The 19,844-nt window shown below is 47.4% G+C and overlaps 1 protein-coding gene across 1 annotated transcript in view; it reads left to right on the plus strand.

Moving 5' to 3' along the window:
- Positions 1 to 19,844, plus strand: part of SMARCC1 (SWI/SNF related, matrix associated, actin dependent regulator of chromatin subfamily c member 1) — a 102,877-nt gene that overhangs the window by 54,992 nt on the left and 28,041 nt on the right. Inside the window, exons 18-23 of the mRNA XM_028518116.2 lie at positions 260 to 373; positions 1,901 to 1,960; positions 9,121 to 9,379; positions 10,088 to 10,249; positions 17,897 to 17,952; positions 19,379 to 19,493. Of these exons, the coding sequence (XP_028373917.1) occupies positions 260 to 373; positions 1,901 to 1,960; positions 9,121 to 9,379; positions 10,088 to 10,249; positions 17,897 to 17,952; positions 19,379 to 19,493 (766 nt within the window). The remainder of the gene's footprint in view (positions 1 to 259; positions 374 to 1,900; positions 1,961 to 9,120; positions 9,380 to 10,087; positions 10,250 to 17,896; positions 17,953 to 19,378; positions 19,494 to 19,844) is intronic.

Here is a 19,844-nt window from a genome sequence, read left to right on the forward strand (position 1 = left end):
CCTCCATTGTGAACAGAATATCATATTTAAGTCAGTTTGTTGTCTGTTTTCTCTGTGACTTACAAAAGATAGAAACATGTTTCTCATCTGTTGGAGGTTTGTTAGAAGTGCAGTGTGAAGGTGTTAGCGTCTTTTTCCTGTAGCGCCTCCACCAGGAGTGAGTGGTTTGCTGAGTGCCAGGTGAAACCGTCCTTTAAAACTCCGTCCCCTTGACTTTGCAGAGGTCGCTGCAGCTATTTATCATGTGTCCGCCTCACAGGTCCCCGCCGCTCAGCAGATGTTAAATTTCCCCGAAAAGAACAAGGAAAAACCAATTGATTTGCAGAACTTTGGTCTCCGTACTGACATCTACTCCAAGAAAACCTTAGCAAAGGTAAGGACTCCTTAGACACGCACCGACTGCCATCTCGCGTGTCCTCTTTGTGCCCCTTCCTCCTAAGGAGCATCGCTCCCCGTGAGACGCTCCATCCGCTGTCTGCGGCGTGAGGGGTCAGCGCACTCCTTAACCCGACGGCCTTTTAGGAAGCACCAGCCACTTCTACCGTCGTCGTTGTTGTTGTTGTTGCTTTTCTTTTTTTCAGTATGATTAGGAGATAGGTATTTAAAAAATAACTGTGGTTAATATGTTAAAAGCAAATAGAGGACAAGTGGGAAATTTCAGCAGAGAATTGGAATCTATAACAAGCATCAAGTAAATACTGTTTAATTGAAAACTATACCCGAAATTAGCTCAGTGGATGAGTTTATCAGCAGGCAGGATAGAGCAGAAGGCGGGGCTAGAGAACTCAGTCAGGTTAGTAGGTTTATGGAAACGGAAGGACTAAGGAGAAAAGAAGTGGAATAAGAAAAGACAAAGACAACACAGTGTAAGAGAAGAGGCACATGAGATACTGTGGGAAAATACAAGTTCATCGATCCTTCAAGACCTGTAAGAAGGAAAACATGGAGCCAAAGTGATATTTGAAGGTGTAATGGCTGAAAATTTTCCATAACTAATCAGAAGACACCAAATCACAGAATAAGAAAGACTGAACAGATTAAAATTTGGACACAGAAAACCACACACAGGCACCTTATGCTTAAACTTGTGTTGGAAACAGCCAAGGAGAGAAGGGGTGGGTGTGGGATTGGGGACGGACACATTAAATTAGAAGAAACAGTAACTGATATCTGATTTTGAAGCAGAAATGTTAGAAACCAGAGGACAGAATAATAACATTTGAAATGCTGAAAAAGCCCTGGCTGGTGTGGCTCAGTGGGCTGAGTGCTGACCTGCGGACCAAAGGGTCTCCAGTTCCATTCCCAGTCAGGGCACATCCCTGGGTTGTGGGCCAGGTCCCCAGTGGCGGGTGTGCAGGAGACAGCCACACATTGATGTTTCTCTTCCTCTGTTTTTCCCTCTCTTCCCCTCTACCTAAAAATAAATAAACAAAAAAGTCTTAAAAAAAAAGTTTTTTTTTTTAAGTGAGATAACACGAATCTGTCACAGCCGGAACCAAGAATCCCCTCAAGGACTTTAGGTGTAGTACAGTCTGTCCTTGACGCTAGAATAAAACACTGCCTTCAAGGTACACCCGATATTTCCATCATGGTTGTAGTACTGTAGCAGACTCGTGGTGTCCATTAAGGTACTGCGCCTGTGCAGCGTCACGAGGTCTTTTCATGTCAAAATAATAGAAATAATACGTCTAAATCACCTGTGAGTTACTGATAGACAAGAAGTCTTTGAAACAGATCACCCTTTCTGTTGGGAGTTTAGGGTCCCTAAGTGTTTCCTGCTGTCAGCGGGGATTTCTCTGGGCGGTTTGCAGAAAACAGCCCGGAACTTAGAAAGGAGTCCTGCCGAGCTCCACACGCAGCCGCCAGGAACCAGTTGGTAATTTCTGCTTTTGTTTTTCAGAGCAAAGGAGCCAGTGCTGGGCGGGAGTGGACGGAGCAGGAGACCCTGCTGCTCCTGGAGGTGAGTGAGCGAGCACACCGATGGTGAGCCCTGTGTCCGCCGTGAGCCGGGCGGGTGGCGCGCTCCTGTGGCCGGCGTCTCAGACCTACCTTCGGGGTTTATTCTGAAATGTTTCGATCCATGGAATGAAGTTTAATAGAATTCTCTTGGGCCCTTATTATTTAAATATTAAACCTAGAGGTTATATACCGGCTGTCAATAAGGGAGATAAAGCCTGGATAAGTGTTATTTTGGCCCGGGTTGGATTTTTTTTGTTTAAAATCTGGTGCCAACATTAAACAAATATTGGAGCTTCGACAGGTTTTTCGGTTTCCCTCCAAAATCGGAAGATCTGGCAGTTGTGGGACCTCCTTTTCACGGAGCAGTAATTGGCTGCCCTTGAGCAGCAGGTTGTCCTTGGAAGCTGAGCACTACTTCTTCAGGCAGCGGTCTGCCTTCGCTCGGCCCGCCGCAGTCGTTGCCGGTCAGTCCGAAGCGCCTGTGTGCGTGCGCGGCCTCTGTGCTGCACTTCCCAGAGGACCCCAGAGAGGTGGCTGGGGGGCCTGCTGCCATGGACAGCACCGTTTTGTCCGTGAAAGCAAGAGGCTGGTAAGCCAGTGACACTGCAAGGGATCCCTGTCAGATTTTGTTGAATGGTTACTTGGATTTCTTCATGTCTTTGGAGATTCTTAAAAGTAATTGCACAAGGAGATCCTAGCAATTATTTCTCCTCTGAAGGGTAGAAAGGAGAGAAATTTGGGTTTCATCTTTAGCCATATTTCTGCGGAGGGGCCATTGATCGGTGTTCAGCTAGCGAACCGCAGCCGTCTGGGCCCTGCCTGGTGTTTGTGGCGGAGCGTGCCTGTGGGGGCTGGGTTAGGGCAGAGGAGCGCGCTTGTTAGATGCGCAGGGGTGCTTCCGCCTGCGAGGAACAGAGGCCGACTAGCAGTGGACTAGACCCAGAGGACACCGACTGGGTTTTTTGCTCAACTATATTTCTTCAGATGGGCAGTTCCAGGATTCTTTCCACTGCTCGGTTACATCACCATGCTTTCACTTACGTGTGGAGTCTAATGAACAAAAATGAACTAACAAAGAAAACAGAGACTCACAGATACCAAGAACAGAGTGACAGCTGTCAGAGCAGGGGGTTGAGGGGCTGGGGGAAAGGGGAAAGGGGTTGAGCAAAGGAAAAAAAATGCACTGACACAGACAATAGTGTGGTGATTACCAGAGGGGAAGGGCATGGCTGCAGGTAGGAGGGTGTAAAGGGCAAATGGTGTGGGAAGGAGACCTAACTTAGGGTGGTGAACACACAATACAATATATACAGATGGTGTGTTACAAAATTGTACACCTGAAACCTGTATAATTTTATTAACCGATGTTACTCAAAAAAAAATTCAGAAGCATTTTTTAAAAAAGGAAAACAGCATTTGAAAAAAAAGATTAGTGAAAAGTGTGACGTTATACATTTAAGCAATTCTGTAATGTTTGGCCTAGTGGAATACAACTGGATTTTAACATTTGCTTTCCATCCAGTATGTTGTTTGAATTTAAGCATATTAGGGAAATCTGGCGTCGCCTGGACGTGATGATGATTCCTGGGGGGAAGCTGGAGTATCTTAATGGCTTTTTCAGGGATGTTCCTTTTTGATTCCACATTAAAACTTGACCACTTGTAGTTTCTTAAAGGGTAGTTACAGCATGGAATCCATTGATCTTTTGACTTATCTTCTATCCATTTATGATTGTGTAACATCTCGCATTGATACATTGGAGGATACTAGTTTACTGATTGTTCAGATCTTCCAAGTGTTGATAACAGTTTATTATACTATATTTTTAAAGTCTCATTTGGTAATATTAGTACCAAGCTCATCTCATCTGAAATTGTTTGTAAAGTATTCGGTCAGGTTTTTATGGCAAATGCATATCTTTCAGAATTCTAATTTTTTTTAATTGTTGGCAATTAACACTATCAGTTGTGTTCCTGGAGATGGCATTTGGAGAATTCTTTTTTTTTTTTAAGAGTTTATTTATTCATTTGTTTGTTTATTTTTTAGAGAGGGAAGGGAGGGAGAAAGAGAGAGAGAAACACCAATGTGCGGTTGCTGGGGGCCATGGCCCGCAACCCAGGAATGTACCCTGGCTGGGAATCGAACCTGGGACACTTTGGTTCCCAGCCCGTGCTCAATCCACTGAGCTACGCCAGCCAGGGCTGAGAATTCTTGTTTGCTTTGCAGGAAATGTCAGTCAGGTATCTGTGTCTGCACAACCAATGACGTGTCAGCCATTTGCCCCAGTAAAAACGGTTTCTGGTGAAAGGAGTGGCTGGTCGAGCTCAAACTGGCACAGTCTCACGGAGGCCTCCCCGCGCAGACGGCCGTGGCGCTTTGACAGCCGACCTTTAGTTCTCCGCGTGCCTCTGTTTCACACTCCGGACATTTAAAACACGGGCGGGTTGAGAGTCAGTCAGTGAAATTCACAATTTCCACCGTCTCACTCGGGAACCATTTGAGGAAAGTCGGTGTGTTTGGTCTTTGCCAGTACGCGGTGGTGAGGAAGGAGTGACTGTGACGAAAGTACTCGGGCACTGCCGCCTTGATTCACGTTGCGGGGCCTCACCCCGCGGGCCGGTGGCACCTCCACCGTTGCCTCTGCCCCACCCCCATCACTGCAGACGTCACGTGGCAAGGCGGGCAGAGGTGCTCCAGCATTGTAGTGAAAAGGGTTTTGATCCGTCCTGCCTGAGTCTGGTCCCTCTTGGGTCTCCAGACCACATCTTGAGGTATACTGGAGATGCCTCGTGTTTCTGTAAAGCGTTAATTTGGTTTTTCGAGTTTTTTTAATAGTTGTGGTTCCTTAAGAAGTTTTAGTGGTGTGTTAACTGTTTTCTTTTTTACACCTTTATTTTCCTTGTCACAGTATCTTTCTCTCAGGATCAAAATTCAAAGAGATTTCTTTCTTCTTTGTTTTCTTAATTCTCACCTGCCCACTCAGTAGCAGCGACATACAGAGAGCTTCTTTTCTTAGCCAGTTTTTACTTGTGTCAGGACTGTTTTGCCTAGTCATATGCCGTGGATGTTCATGTGAAAGGGCTCAGTGCTGCCCTGACTGGTGTGGCTCGGTGGGTTGGGCGTCATCCCACAGGCCAGAGGGTCACCACTTCGATTCCCGGTCAGGGCACGTGTGTGGGTTGCAGGCCAGGTCCCCTGTTGGGCGCGTGCACAACGCAGCCGATCTGTGTTTCTCTTGCACACCAGTGTTTCTCTTCCTCTCTTTCTCCCTGCCTTCCCCTCTCTCCAAAAATAAAGAAATAAAATCTAAAATTAAAAATAAAAGGGCTCAGCACGGCAGGGGGGATAGAACACACGCTTCTGTTGGGTTCCGCAGAGAAACTGAGCTGTGCACCCCCAGCTGGGGCAGTGGGCCCCACGTCACTCCTTGGGGCCGCACGTCGATGCCCAGGATTTCCTCCTCTCCCTGGTCACGCGGAAGACCAGTGGACGGTAAATACAGAGTGAGGTCAGCGAGGCCGAGCCCCTGTTTACACCCGACACAGGAGGGAAACCGCAGCATCTTCCCACAACCGTGCTTTGTCCCTCCTGCAGGTGGGGCCCGGGCCGTGGTTGGTGTTTTCTTTCAAGCACTCGGTTGCATTAACAGGTGTGTCCCGGCTTACAGAGAGAGATAAAGGGCTTCCCCGCAGCACTGTTTACCGCCAACACCTTCTATTCATGAAGTTTGTTTGTTTGCTGATAGCTCAAGAGCAGGAAGTCAGAAGGAAAGTTTTAATGGGTTTATAACCAAAAACACAGTCCGTTTCTTCCTAATAAATCTGGAAGACTCATTAGGGTCTTCAAAAAAAAAAAACCTCCAGTATTTTATTAGATATCATACAGGCAGTATCCTGGATATTTTGGATTATTCTTGAAACCACCCATTTTTATTAAAAAAGATTTTACTGGGTGTGGTCTCTATCAAAGCACTGCTCTCGTATGGAGGCTGCTGGTTACTGTCTTACGTTCGTTTCATTGTTTTATGATAAATGTCGGAGACATCATTTCCATTTTGCAAACAAAAGGCTCTGCATTAGCTTTTTAAGAAAAATTTTGCAGAGGATCCATATGATGAAGGGGAGGCTGTTTGAGTAGGATTTCAATTGTAAAATGTGTGAGGAATTTCAGGTGTTTTTCCTGAAAATGTGTCATCGGTGCAAGAAGCCACAGAAGGCCAAGTCGGTCCTTGCCGCAGTTGGGAGTGACAGCATCGGCAGAATCAGACGCCACGTGAAGAAGTGGAGCTGTTCCCTTCCATAGCTTTTGGGGTGGGGGGGGGGGCGGTTAAAGGTGCTTTCAGAGCTTATGCTTAAGTTTACGGCTGATAAAATACCCTTCCTGGTCATTTGTCCCCAGGCTTGAAATGGACAGAACTTGAACCTGGGAGCTTCCGTGTTCTCCCGTGTTGACGTGGGTGCTTCCTGCGCCTGCGTGGCTTTCTCGGGCCGTGTGTTCATTTCCCCTTAGATCACTGATGGATGTGAAATCTTGTACCTGCGAGTGAGATTCATGAGGGTCGTTAACGTTTGTCTACCACTCACTAAGAGAGCGTCTTCCATGTTTTCAGTTATAGAACTGAACATGTTTAGGTTATAGAAACTGTAGTAGCAGGAGATATTTAGTAATCAGCGTCAAAGATTTTCTCACAGTATGCACGCACTTAATATGCAACCCGAGAAATGGTATTTTCTTTAGATGAGCATGTCTTCCGTTTGTTTGTTTTTTAAGTTTGGAGCCATTAATTCCTTTCCTGGTGTAGCCCAGTTGCATGTGAAGTGTGGCCGAGGGGCCCGGTGTTTCAGGTGCTATGGCAGACCCTGCAGGGTGAGGGGCGAGGCCAGAGTCTCAGCAGTTAAGGAGTTCAGAGTCGATCGGGGAGACAGGAACAGATTAAAACCCAAAATGACCACAGTGTCCTCAGCTTCACAGTTGGAGGCACACTGGGGCCCAAGACACATGCAGAGCAGTGGCTGTGCCACCGGGCTGGGTGGGGAAGCCGTGATGGACAGCTTCTCACGCGCAGGCTCTCTGGTGTAGAACGGTGTGCACAGCGGTGCTCAGGAACGGTGTCGTGGCAGCTGGGTGTTCCGGGAACACCGCAGAGCAGGAGCGGAAGAAGCGGGCAGAGCCCCAGTCCTGGCTGGCCTTGAGTCCACAAGATGAAAATGAGCAATGACATGGTTTTAGGCGAGAGAGAGCCAGTGTCCTGTGTGAAATGTACTTGACTGTGGCAGCAGGGAGAGGGATGGATTTAAGGATAGAGAGGCAGTTTTCAGGATCCTGGTAAATGGTGAAGACCCGGATTACGGCCAGAGGGTGAGGTGTTTGTAGTTATTATAAAAGGTCTGGTAATACCTTTCCTGTCGCTGTCAGCCCCCTGTCAGCGCCCAGGCTCCGAATCTCACTGTTCTCAGCCTTGCTGTGCTGTTCTGAGTGTTGGCTCTTGCTTGAATTTTGCAGGTTGTAGGGTTCCTGAGCTTTATTCAGGGAAAAAAAAACCTTTCTGGACTTGGTTATTTTTGTCTGGCTGAAGGAAAATGATTAAAGGAAAAAAAGTTTAGATAACAGTTTGAAAAGATTATGATGGAGTATGCTCCCAAAATTCCTGCTCACAAAACCTGAAATGGTCCCAGTTACATGTTTCTGGCCCCACGGACCTGGTAGGATAAATTTTTCGTTTGTTTGTTTCAGCCTGGGTCTTTTTTCTGAGTAATTCCTTCTAGACTTACCCAAGGCTGCTGCCTATCCAGAGGCAACCCAGAATCAGCCTTGTTTGTCAAGGAATGGAATGCGGGAGACCAGTTGCTGGCCCGGGTTCTGAGGAGTGCCCCGGAGGAGGAACGCCTGGAGCAGCGTTTGGGGCCGGGCCGGAACTCGCTGAGGCAGGCAGGCAGGCGTGGGGGAGCTGTGGGCGCGGCACGGGCCCTGTTTTACTGTGGGCTCTCAAGGGCGCTGTGGCATGTGGAACAGCATCCATCGTCTCCACCAACTAGGTGCCAGTAGCACCTCCCCCGTTACATCAACCACAAGTTCCCCAGATATTGCCAGTGTCCCCGAGGAGGCGCAGGTGCCCCTGTGTGGCCATCCCGGCTCTGAGAGGCCGTGCGAGGAGCCGCTCGGGACAGCTGCCGGACACGGCCCTCTTCCCCAGTCCATCCAGGAACCCCCGGCCCTGCGTGTGTTTCTGACTTCCTCCTGCCGCTCTGTCCCTCCCGCTCTTGGAAGAGATTGCTTTCACTGTCTTTGTTGACTTTTTCCCAGCATTTTCCATGAAAAATCATTAATTTTCAAACTAGAATTGTGTGTTTTTCATAAATTTCAGTGCCAGCTTCGGAACTTCTAACAGAACAGGCATGGAGTGTGCATGGTGGTGCGCCGAGGCGGGTCCGTTCGGAGAGAGCGGACACCCCTCGGGCACCGAGGCTTCCTGCCGGGGGCGGGGACGCGGGCCCGGCTCTGTGCAGGCCGCCGGTTTCTCTCGGCACCTGTCTGCTGCGTGCGGGCCTTGCCCGTTCGTTAACGTGCTCACTCCTGAGCATTTCGTTTCGTGCTATTTTACATACTTTAATTTCACCCAATTAAGAGAACGTTTACTACTGGTGTAAATAGAAATCTAATTGAGTTTTTCTGTTCCCTTCTGTCCTGTGACCTTGCAGAACTTGGTAGTTTTAGTGCCTTTCATGTAGACTCCTTGGATTTTCTGTATAAACAACCATATGTACTGATAAAAGACAGCTGTTTTTCCTTTATGATGTGCATGCCTTTTAATGTGAAGTATAACCATTTTCTTTTTTCTTCTTGTTGTTGTTGCTATGTAAAAGCCCTGGCTGGTGTGACTCTGGATTGAGCACTGGCCTGGGAACCAAAAGGTCGCTGGTTCGATTCCCAGTCAGGGCACATGCCTGGGTTGCGGGTCAGGTTCCCCGGTGTGGGGCGCGGGAGAGACAACCACACACTGATGTTTCTCATCTTCTCTTCCTCCCTTCTTCTCTGTCTAAAAATAAATAAAGCCTTTAAAAATAAAAATGCCCGTGTCAGCAATAATCACAGGCTTCCGATGGTGTTACACAGCACTCCTTGTTACCGGCCACTGAAGCCCCTGTTCTGTCCCCGCCGCAGGCCCTGGAGATGTACAAGGACGACTGGAACAAGGTGTCGGAGCACGTCGGGAGCCGTACGCAGGATGAGTGCATCCTCCACTTCTTGAGGCTTCCCATCGAGGACCCCTACCTCGAGAACTCAGACGCCTCCCTGGGGCCCCTGGCGTACCAGCCTGTCCCCTTCAGTCAGTCAGGAAACCCGGTCATGAGCACCGTGGCCTTTCTGGCGTCCGTGGTGGACCCTCGCGTGGCGTCTGCTGCGGCAAAGGCGGCTCTGGGTAAGGACTGGGCTGGGCCGTCTGACCCGCAGGCGTTTTCAGACAGCGGTTTAGTACCGTCCTTCACATTAAGGTTGCCCCGGATTTCAGGGTTAGGTGTTGTGTGCGTTTCCATTACTTAATACAGAGATTAGATATTACCTCTTAGGCGCTATTGTATTTAAAAGTATTGTAACAGTTAGACTAAAGCACTTAAAGTGTGATAGTTTTAAAATTCAGAGTGTCAAGAAATGGGGGAGGACAAAAACATTTTTGTGGTATGTTTTATAATTTGTATGAAATTTCATGTAAGTGGCAAAAGGAGTCACTTGACATTCTTGGATTATATTACTAATTATGATTCGAACATTATCATATTATAGAACTCCTTCTTGGCCTTCTGGTTGTTTAGCCTTGCAGTTTTCTTTTTTGTCAGTCTAGCCAAGCAGGTAAAATGTGGACAGTTTTGATTGTTTCTGATAGATACTTAAAGATCTCTCTTATTTATGTAGCAAGATAGTATGGCGTGTAAGGCAAGGCACAGTCACGGGTTTACGTTACAGTCCACAGGTTTTCATTTGGCCCCGTTGTTTTACTGGAATAGACAAGACTGAGTCCCTAGAAAGGTCACACACAAGACACTGCTATGCGTTAGGTTTCTGAGTGGTTTATGATAAAGCAAACGTTTGTGTAAAACCAGGCCGCTGTTCCATTTTCATTCTCGAACAGAGGAGTTTTCTCGGGTCCGGGAGGAGGTACCCCTGGAATTGGTGGAAGCTCACGTCAAGAAAGTACAGGAAGCAGCTCGAGCCTCTGGGAAGGTGGATCCGACCTACGGCCTGGAGAGCAGCTGCATCGCAGGCACGGGCCCCGACGAGCCGGAGAAGCTCGGTGAGTCGCTGCCACGCCCCAGGTCAGGGCCGGCCCACACCTATTTCCCTGGGGGCTCGCTAAAGTCGTTGGGCTCGCTTGTGAGTGAGTGCCTGGACCCGCACAAGCCTGTCTCCTAGGGTTAGTGTATGGCCTTTTTTCTCTTGTCTCTTTTTTGAATAGTGGTTAGAACTAAAATAGTCTCTCGTAATTCTCTGTGATGATACCCCCGTTGTAAACTTTCAGGTACCTGTTTCTAGATCTGGACTTGGAGCAAGTAGACACGAGAATATTGAAAGGACTTGATGTTATTTTAATTCGTATGTTGCTGTGTGGGCTTATGTTCATTGTTGTTTTGATTTTTTTAAATTGAGGTAAAATTCATATCTCGTATCACATAAAATTCTCTGTTTTAACCACTTAAAGGTATATGATCCAGTGGCTTCTAGTATTGTGTTGGCCAAAAAGGCCATTTAGTTTTTTCTGTAAAATGAAAGATACATTTTTCGTTTTCACCAGTAACTTTACTGATCTGGATATTTTGAGTATTTTGGCTATCTCCCACTACTGGCTTCTAGTGGGTAGAGGCCAGGGGTGCTGCTAAATTCCTTCCAATATCGAATTCTTTCCCCAAAGAGTTATTTGACAAAAATGTCAATAGTACAAGGAATTTTGCAAACTGCTTTTGACACATTTGGTCAGTCACAGCATCTTCTCCATACATTGCACAAATTTCTTGCATTTCAGTTGAATTTTTACTTTTCCTGAAATAACCAAGGCATAATACGTCAACAGTGTTCCATATCTTCTTCCATCTTCAATATTAAAATGGCTGCACAAAAATTCACCAGTTTCGGTAAATTTTTTCAAAATGCATGCTGATATGACAGCTGGAGTCAGCACCAGAAGGGCCCAATCTGCTTGCAGGTAGGAGGGGAAGTGACTGAAAGCCAGTTGAGAGTTGAGCAAACAGCACTGTTCCCTCTCGGACCCTTCCCCCACATACAGTGCCATAACACAGTGGTGTGGGTTGCACCCGCCCTGGTGAATAGCTAAGGCTCCGCCCCTTACTATGTAACAGGCCCACTGAGACCAAAAAATATGGCCCAGATGAAAGAACAGATCAGAGCTCCAAAAATAGAACTAAGGGGTGAAGAGATAGCCAGCCTGTCAGATGCAGAGTTCAAACACTGGTGGTAATCAGGATGCTCACAGAAATGGTTGAGTATGTTTACAAAGTAGAGGAAGAAGTGAAGTCTATGCAAAGTGAAATGAAAAATGTACAGGGAACTAACAGTGCAGGTAAGGAAATGGAGAATTAAATCAATGATTTGGAGAAGGAAGAAATAAACATTCAACCAGAACAGAATGAAGAAACAAGAATTCAAAAAAATGAGGAGAGGCTTAGGAACCTCTGAGACAACTTTAAACCTTTCAACATCTGAATCATAGGGGTACCAGAAAGAGAAGAGAAAGAGCAAGAAATTGAAAATATTTGAAAAAATAATGAAGGAGAACTTCCCCAATCTGGCAAAGGAAGTCGACTTCTAGGAAGTCCAGGAAGCTCAGAGAGTCCCAGAGAAGCTGGACCCAAGGAAGCACACCCAAGGTGCATCGGAATTACATTACCCAAGATTAAAGATAAGGAGAGAATCTTAAGAGCATCAAGAGAAAAGGAGACAGTTACCTACAAAGGAGTGCCTATCAGACTGTCAGCTGATTTCTCAAAAGAGACCTTGCAGGCAGGAAGGGGCTGGAAAGAAGTATTCCAAGTCATGAAAGGCAAGGACCTACAACCTAGATTGCTCCATCCAGCAAAGCTATCATTTAGAATGGAAGGGCAGATAAAGCGCTTCCCAGATAAAGTCAAGTTAAGGGAGTTCATCATCACCAGGCCCTTACTATGTGAAATGTTAAAAGGGCTTACTTAGAAAAAGAAGATAACCACAAATATGAACAATACAGTGACATAAACTGACAACTGTCAACAACTGTTGTTGATATAATTATTGTATCTTTTTAATGGGTTGGCCTTTTTACATTACATAACGTCCGTTTCCGCTGGCTCACAGCAGGTTTTATCTGATGTTGGCACACCACTGCAGCTCTCCTCTGGTTGTTGTGCTTGCGTGGAAGACCTTTTCCCGTTACTTTACTCTCAGTCTGTTTGTATCTCTTTATCCGAAATGGGTCCCTTAGAGACAGCGCCTTGTCGGTGGGTGTTAGGGTTTTGCAGGCGCAGGCTCCAGCTCCGGTTCTGCCCTGGAGAGCCCCCGGGCTCTAAAGAGCTGTCGGCCTTGGCCAGCGCGCCTGTGCCACGGAGGAGCCAGTGGGCGTCCTCTCGGCTGTGCGGTGTGGCTGTGCTGCTCTGCGAGATGACAGACGATGGTTTTGCTGTTAAGGACTTTCAGCTATCTATTTTTGCTTAATCAGTCTTGAAGAGGAATAAAATTTTAATACAGTATCTTCATAATCAACACCTGGCTTCTCAAATGGGAGATGCTCTATTTAGGAGGCTTATTTACACACCGAGTAAAAGTACGATTTTCTGTACAGTTGGTAGTGCACTCCCAGTGTCTCCTACATCGTCCGTGGCTTTTTCCTGTCATTCATTACGGCACAGGCTCTGGTGAATAGCTCAAGCTCAAGTTTCATTGTCCTCATCTTGCCTAATTAGTACCGTCTTTGTCTTAGTCGAATGCAGTTTATATACCCTGTGCTCCAGCTGCAGGAATTTTATTTTGTATCTGTTGTTTACTTTCTAGAATAAAAACAATTGGGAAGTGAAAACTAAAACTGCAGCCAGTTCCCCACACACCGTACAACCCGGACCTGTGGGGCTCTGCTCTCGGGGGTTTGGGTAGACGCCAGCGAAGCCTCTTCCAGCCTGAACTGCACGGTTCCCGTGCGTTTGCACAGGGCCTGCCTTGTGAGGCGTCAGTCCAGCAGCGGAGCTTTGGAGATGGGGAAACAGATAACCAAATAGCTCACTGTACCCCTCAGAACAGATTACTGACCCAGCTGTTCTTAACCTTGATTATTAATCCAGATAGGAAGCCTTTCGATTAAAAAATCAGCTTAGAGTTTCCACAGTAGTTCTTCATTTGAAAACTCACTGATCTTCCTTTCTCTTCGATGGAGACTGAAATTAGCAAGCTGGGCCACATCTCTGCTTTTTGCTGATTCTGCAACACAAGGCAGGGCCCCGCTCAGGGGGGCGGACCTGGGCCTATTGAATGCCTGGGAAAAGTGTTACTTCCCTCCACTTTTTTGTGTGTTTTGGTTCATTTGTTGTAGGGTCTTTTGGTTTCCTATGGTCATGGAATTGAAAAGGGTTGGCAAAGCCTTCTTACTTAATTCAGAGAAGTTTCTGTACTGTGCAGAATCGGGCCCATGTTTTTACATGTAAATATGGTTTTAAATTTTTGGTAGAGGATACCACAGAGCATTCGTGGCCAAGAAACGGCTTGCAAATTTAGTTGTTTCTGTTTTAGTGAGATTTGAAACAAAGAGGGTCAAAAAAACAAAATCTAGCAACCATGTCCTTGCGGGCCTCGCTCTGATCTACAGTGAATGTGCGGTTTCCGCAGGGCTCGGGGCGGACCGCTGCGGGAAGCGTTGCAGGCGGGGGGCTGGGGGCGGGGTGGGGGGGGGTGTTGGTTCTGTGCGAGGCTCCGGCTGTCAGGTCTGCTCCTCGTGTCTGCCGGTAGCCTGGCAGGGGACCCCCCAGAAGTGCGGGTGCGCTCAGTAGTTGTTGCAGCAGAATTTGTGTCTTTTTCCCATTTAATAAGGGTGAGGAACGTACGAGCATAATATGAATAATTTTGAATGAGTTGTAAACAGCATTCTTGTAACTAATGCTGGCTTATTATAGTTACTAGGGTTTATTTTACATTGTGCTGTGACTAATGGAGTAAATTGGGAAACAGCAAATGGGCCTCCCCGTGGAAGAGGCTCCGCGAAGCTGCAGGGGGAGTCAGCGCTGCGCTTCCCTGCGTCCTGAGCCACAGCCTGAGAGGGGGTGCAAAAAAGGGAAGTATTAAATTTGCGTTTGAACTTACGTCTTATGTAACTAAATAGCATCTTATTTATATACCACACTGATTTGAACAGAATAATGCAGGGTTTTCCTTATCAAGAGAATATTGTAGTTGGGGGGTAGGTTCGTCATACTTTTTATTATGATGCTTAATTTACTGTTACACCTATTAAGTACTACAATAGTCAAATAATAACAGGAAAAAATTAATGTTTCCTTGTGAAATACAAGACATTTTTGGATTTTTCTCATTAACCCATCAACTTTTCATTGCAGACTTGGATTGGGGAAAGTATTTGGTGAAACAAAAGTAAAGATATATGAGCACCAGGCTTGAAACAGTTTATTTTTATTTATTAGGGGACTTTTCATAGGAATTATTGAGGAAATGAGCATTCGCTTATCAAAAGGGCTTCTTCAATCCGTGTAACTCTGTTCGGTCATCTACTGATTTCTCTAGCCTTGTACCATTTTTGTTTTTCTTTGGCCAGAGAGCATTCTATTAGTAGAAAAAGTAATATTGGTATTTGAGACCTTTTGTATTTAAATAACAGTATTACTAGGTTTTATTTGCTGTGGGTTATAGGAGAAGGTGGGAGAGGTTAAGACAAAAGCTATTAAAGATTTTATTATTTATTTTTAAAGAGAGTGGAAAGGAGGGAGAAAGAAAAGGAAACATCGATGAGTTGCCCTTCACGGTGCCCCCAACCGGGGACCTGGCCTGCAACCCAGGCATGTGCCCTGACCAGGAATCGAACTGGCAGTTTTTCGGTACACAAGCTAGCGCTCAGTTCACTGAACCACCCAGCCAGGGCTGAAAAGGATTTTTAAACATTTCTCAGAAGTCGTTGGAAACCAACATTTCTTTTTGAGTGCCCGTGTTTGTGACACAGTATATAGGGTTTTTCCGATTGGTCGTTGAATTTCTTATCAGCAGACTGCTTTGGAAAGAGAGACGTTGTTTTTATTGTGAAAGCAAGGAGTCTAAAGTGTGGACAGTTAAATAGGCTTGTGACGATCCAGGATATATTTCAAACTTAAATCTCTCTGACCCCAAAGTTCCACCTCTTTTCACTGTAGCAAACCAGAGAAGTACAGTATGTAGTATGTCTGTGTTTCTCACTCGTTGAACAGGGATGATTAAGGTCCTGAGAGCTAGCTCCCTGGTGCCGTCCTGCCTTAGATAATGTGGAAATACAACCGAAAAAGACCCAGGCCCTCCTGAAGGCCTAGGCTCTACGTAAGAAAACAGGCCAGTGTACCAGAAGGAGCAGCTGTGGATGATTCATTTACGTGAGGTTAAATGCTGAGAAACTCACACCAGAGCTCAGTCATTGAGATTCAGCGTGTGAGCCTACGAAGCAGCGTTCTTGGATGGAAGGTCATTCTGAAGCTAGTCTTTCTTTTAACTCGCTGGGGTAAGGAAGACAGTGAGCGGGCAGTGTTACCATGCCTTTCGTGTGTTCTGGGTGGCAGGGTGCTGCTGAGCACGGCAGACCAAGTTCCTCCCCTTGTGTGCTTAACGCTATGGAGACAGCATGCACGAGGACCTCATACGTACAACCTTTAGGGTGTAAAAATTAAATATGCAGAAAGAGTGTGTTGCCTCACAAGTAGTATGCTGAGAAATAAAGTAGGGATGGCAGGGGCGGTAAGAGTGACGTGTTAGGAGCTGTGGTTTTAAAGGGTCAGAGACTGTTTCACCAAGAAAGTGACATTTGAACAAAGGTGTAAATGAGGCAGGGAATGGAAACATGCAGACATCCAAGGTCAGAATGTTCTAGGCACTGGGGACAGCCAATGTGCAGGCCCCTGGGTAGGGGCTGCCTGGCGTAGCTGAGGAAATGCAAGGGGGGGGGCTCGGACAAGGAGCTGGATTTCTGGGTTGCAGAGGTCATGGCTGGCAGGCAGTGGGGTCTGCCGGCCACTGTCACTCTCTGGTGTGTTCCCTTGCAGAGAGGCGGGGCCAGAGGAGGGGGCGGAGCCCCAGCGTGTCAGGGCCTGACCTGCGTTTTTGAAGTTTCGCTCTATTCAGTTGAGAGTAGACCCCGTCTATGAGTTACTAAATTGATGTATTCTTTAAATAACTTATGATTGTAATATATTTGAATATCAAAGGTAATTTTTTACTGTATCTGAGGGCTTTATTAAAGAACTTTACTAAATTTTTCTTCACTTGAGTTGGAGTCTAAACAAAATAGCCTTTATCTTTTTATCTTTTTATTTTTCCAATTACAGTTTACATTCAATACAAAAGAGCCTTTCCGATAACCTATTTGCTTGTAGCCAAACATCCTGAAATGCTTATAGGATAAGCACGGGGAAATCCCATATGCCTGCCTGTAAGGTTCACCTTTGCCGTTGTTACCTATCTAGTAATCCAAATAAATGATTTTTATTTTATTATTTTTGGTGAATGATTTCCAAGTAAGTTGTAGGCATCACGGTTCTTTGCACCCTAAATAATCCAGCGTGCGTCTGTGAGGAATGGGGACATTTTCCTGTGGGATTATGAGGCGACGACTCTGTCCCTTGTTAGGTCATCAGCACCCCCTCCCCGATCTGGCGTGTGCGCACGCACTCAGGGCCGGGCACGTGTCTGTGAGACTTGGTGTTGTACCCTCTTCCACTCTTAATTCTCGGCTCCTCCTTTTCCTTTACTTCTATTTGTCAGGTATAGTTCATATTCAGTACTATTCTGTATTCGTTTCAGGCGTGCAGCACAGCGGTTAGACAAGCACATACTTTACAAAAGTGTTCCCCCTGATATTTCCAGTCCCCACCTAGCACCGCCCAGTTATGACAGTGCGGGGCGGGGCAGAAGGAGGTTTACCGTTGTGAGTGCATGGAGCCCAGAGCGTGGTGTGGAGTTATTTCTATGACTTACTGTGGTACTCCCATGTGAGCAACTGTAAACCTCCTTTCAGCCCCACCTTGCATTACTGACTGCACCCCTGTGCTGTGCTGGACATCCCCGCGGCTGCTTCCTACCTGCCAGTCTGCACTCCTCGGGCCCTTCCCGTTCTCACCCAGCCCGGCCCACCTCCCCCACGGCGGCCGCCAGTCTGTCTGTGTCTGTGAGTCTGTCCCTGCTTGGTGTGTGCCTTTAGTCTGTCCCTCCAGTGCCTGACTCAGAATATATGTACTCGTTGCTTGTTAAGTAAAAACAAAATTTTCTGCCTATTTTACTTAAAATTATTTTTGAACTTCTAATGTTTATGCACACAGAAGAGTGCAGCCTCTCAGTGGGCAGCCCAGCGCCGCCCTCACAGATCGGCCCGGTGGTCTCCGAGCTGTAGCAGTCGTCCCGTCTGCCTCACACATCGGACAGCCCCAACATTAAAACACAGATGTGGGCACCCAGGGCCTCCCCCCGCCCCGACTTCACCGGCTTTCTGCCTTTGCGCCCTTCCCTGGCGGCGGCTGTCCTGATTTCCAGCACCTGGTTTTGCACTTTAATAGAATCATAAAGTGTGTGTTTTGTGCCGCACTTGTTAAGCCAGTGGTGTGGTTGTGAGCGTCATCCAAACTACTCTGTGTACTGGTATTTCAGACTCTCGCGGCAACGTGATTAATGTCTTTTACTTTTTCCCACATCGTATGACTCATTCTTTTTCTTCTGTTCGTAGAAGGAGCGGAAGAGGAGAAAATGGAAACGGATGCCGATGGCCCGCAGCCTGAAAAGGTGAAGTCTGTTGGGGTTCTTGCATCACAGAGAAGCCACAGAGAGTGTGCCGTTCGTGGCATCCCGGTCTGGGCGCACGCTGCGCTTCCAGGCCCTCTGGGGCACCGGAGATAATTCTGCCGGCCCGTCGGACTGCGCTGGTGTGAAGTACAGTTCCCAAAAAGCGCAGCACAGGGCATGGTTCACTTAGTTGCTCGTCAAAGACGGCCATTCTGACCTCTTCTTGTGTGCCCCTGGGGAGCACAGTCGGGAGTACAGACACAAGAGTTTCAGTTCTTGTGAATGTTGAATTGTAGGGCTCAAGTCCTAAGTCTTGAGTCCAAAGAGAATTTTAAAATACTGGGAATTTTCTGAGAGTAAACTGTCAGCAGAAAAACACTTAGAAGAGACTTAATGAGAAGGGGAACGTTGGAGGTCGATTTTAAAGAACTGGAGGAACTGGGGAGAATGAAGTGGAGTGTAGGGAATCCAAGTTCCCAGCGGGCGGGGAGGGGAGACGCTAAGGCGGTGTGCCGAGGACCTTGGGGTGACCCGACGCCCGTCTGGGGCTGAAGGCTGAAGGCGGGCAGAGCTGGGTGGGGCGGGGCTCCAGGCCTCCTCGGGGTGGGGCCGTGCTGAGCGCCCAGTCTCTGAGTGAATGAGTAGGTACACGGAGGGATGTAAGGTCTGAGTTACACGTGGTGTTTGAAAATTGTGTGTAGACGAGGAGAGGATGAAGATGATAGTAAAATTAATTCTGTTTCTTACAGCGTTTCAAATACTGTGCTTTGTTACATTCATGAATTCATCTGATTCCTAAAAGAGCCTCGTCACGTCACTGATAGTCCCTTCATTTTATAGACGTTGACAGACTGGTCCAAGGCCACGGGGATTTGTGAATCACCGAATGACACCAAGTGCTGGCTGGGGGTCTGCAGGGGCTGGCTCCCGATGGTGCTGGTTGACGCCCTGCGGTGGCTTGTCCTGCAGACCAGCAGCAGACGTCCCAGTTGAAGGGCCTCTCGTGTTGGCAGCAGTGCATCTTGGTTGATAACGTGCACTTCAGACGCTGTTGGTCCTTATGGACAACAGATGGACTGTTTATTGTTTACGTATTTCTCTGTACAACTCGTAAATAATACAAACGAATCCCCCGGCTTTCATTCCTGTGGGCGTTGCAGCCCCGGCCTCACAGCGGAGTGCGGAGAGGGTCCGTGTCCTTCAGGGCGTGTTGTCTTGTGCACTCTCGGGTGTGGGGGCTCCGGCAGCATTTCTCTTGAGTTCACTGATCTCTTTCCCCGCCCTTCTCTCCGGGGCCCTCCGAGCCCGCACTGCTTCTGGTCAAGAATAGTCAAGCCTGTAGTTACCCCGTGATAATGTCACCTGTAAATGGCCTTTTAAAAAATCTTTCCTCACTCTTTGTCCTCTTCTTTCGTGCCTTATTCAGGCAGAACACAAAGGGGACAATGAGCCAGATGAAGGGGATAAAGCCCAAGACTGCGACAATGAGAAAACCAGCGAGAAGGAACAGGATAGTGAAGTTAGTGAGGACACCAAATCAGGTAATTTGAGGAAGCTCTTTATACTTCATTGTGTGAAACTGTAAAAACTGGTGGAGAAATGGGGCCTGTCTGATTGTGTCGACTTAACTCCTCGTTTGAGTTTGTTTCTTACCGTGGCAGTAAAGGTGCGGGTGGAGTTCTGGTTTGTGGGTGGGTGCCAGCGCTCCTGCCAGTGACCGCCTTGTCGCGGTGGTGTACAGACACACGAGTTGTTCAGTGTCACCGAGGCCACCACGCAGGCCTGCCTGCCTGCCGTGCGGCGTCAGCACCAGTTGCTGGCGGAAGTGCTGCTCCTGGTCTGATTTCCCTCCGACCTGGGGTCGCCCAGAGCGCCTCGTTGACCGGTGGGCA

The sequence above is a fragment of the Phyllostomus discolor genome, chromosome 7 (genome assembly GCF_004126475.2).
Source record: "Phyllostomus discolor isolate MPI-MPIP mPhyDis1 chromosome 7, mPhyDis1.pri.v3, whole genome shotgun sequence".
Taxonomy (NCBI): domain Eukaryota; kingdom Metazoa; phylum Chordata; class Mammalia; order Chiroptera; family Phyllostomidae; genus Phyllostomus; species Phyllostomus discolor.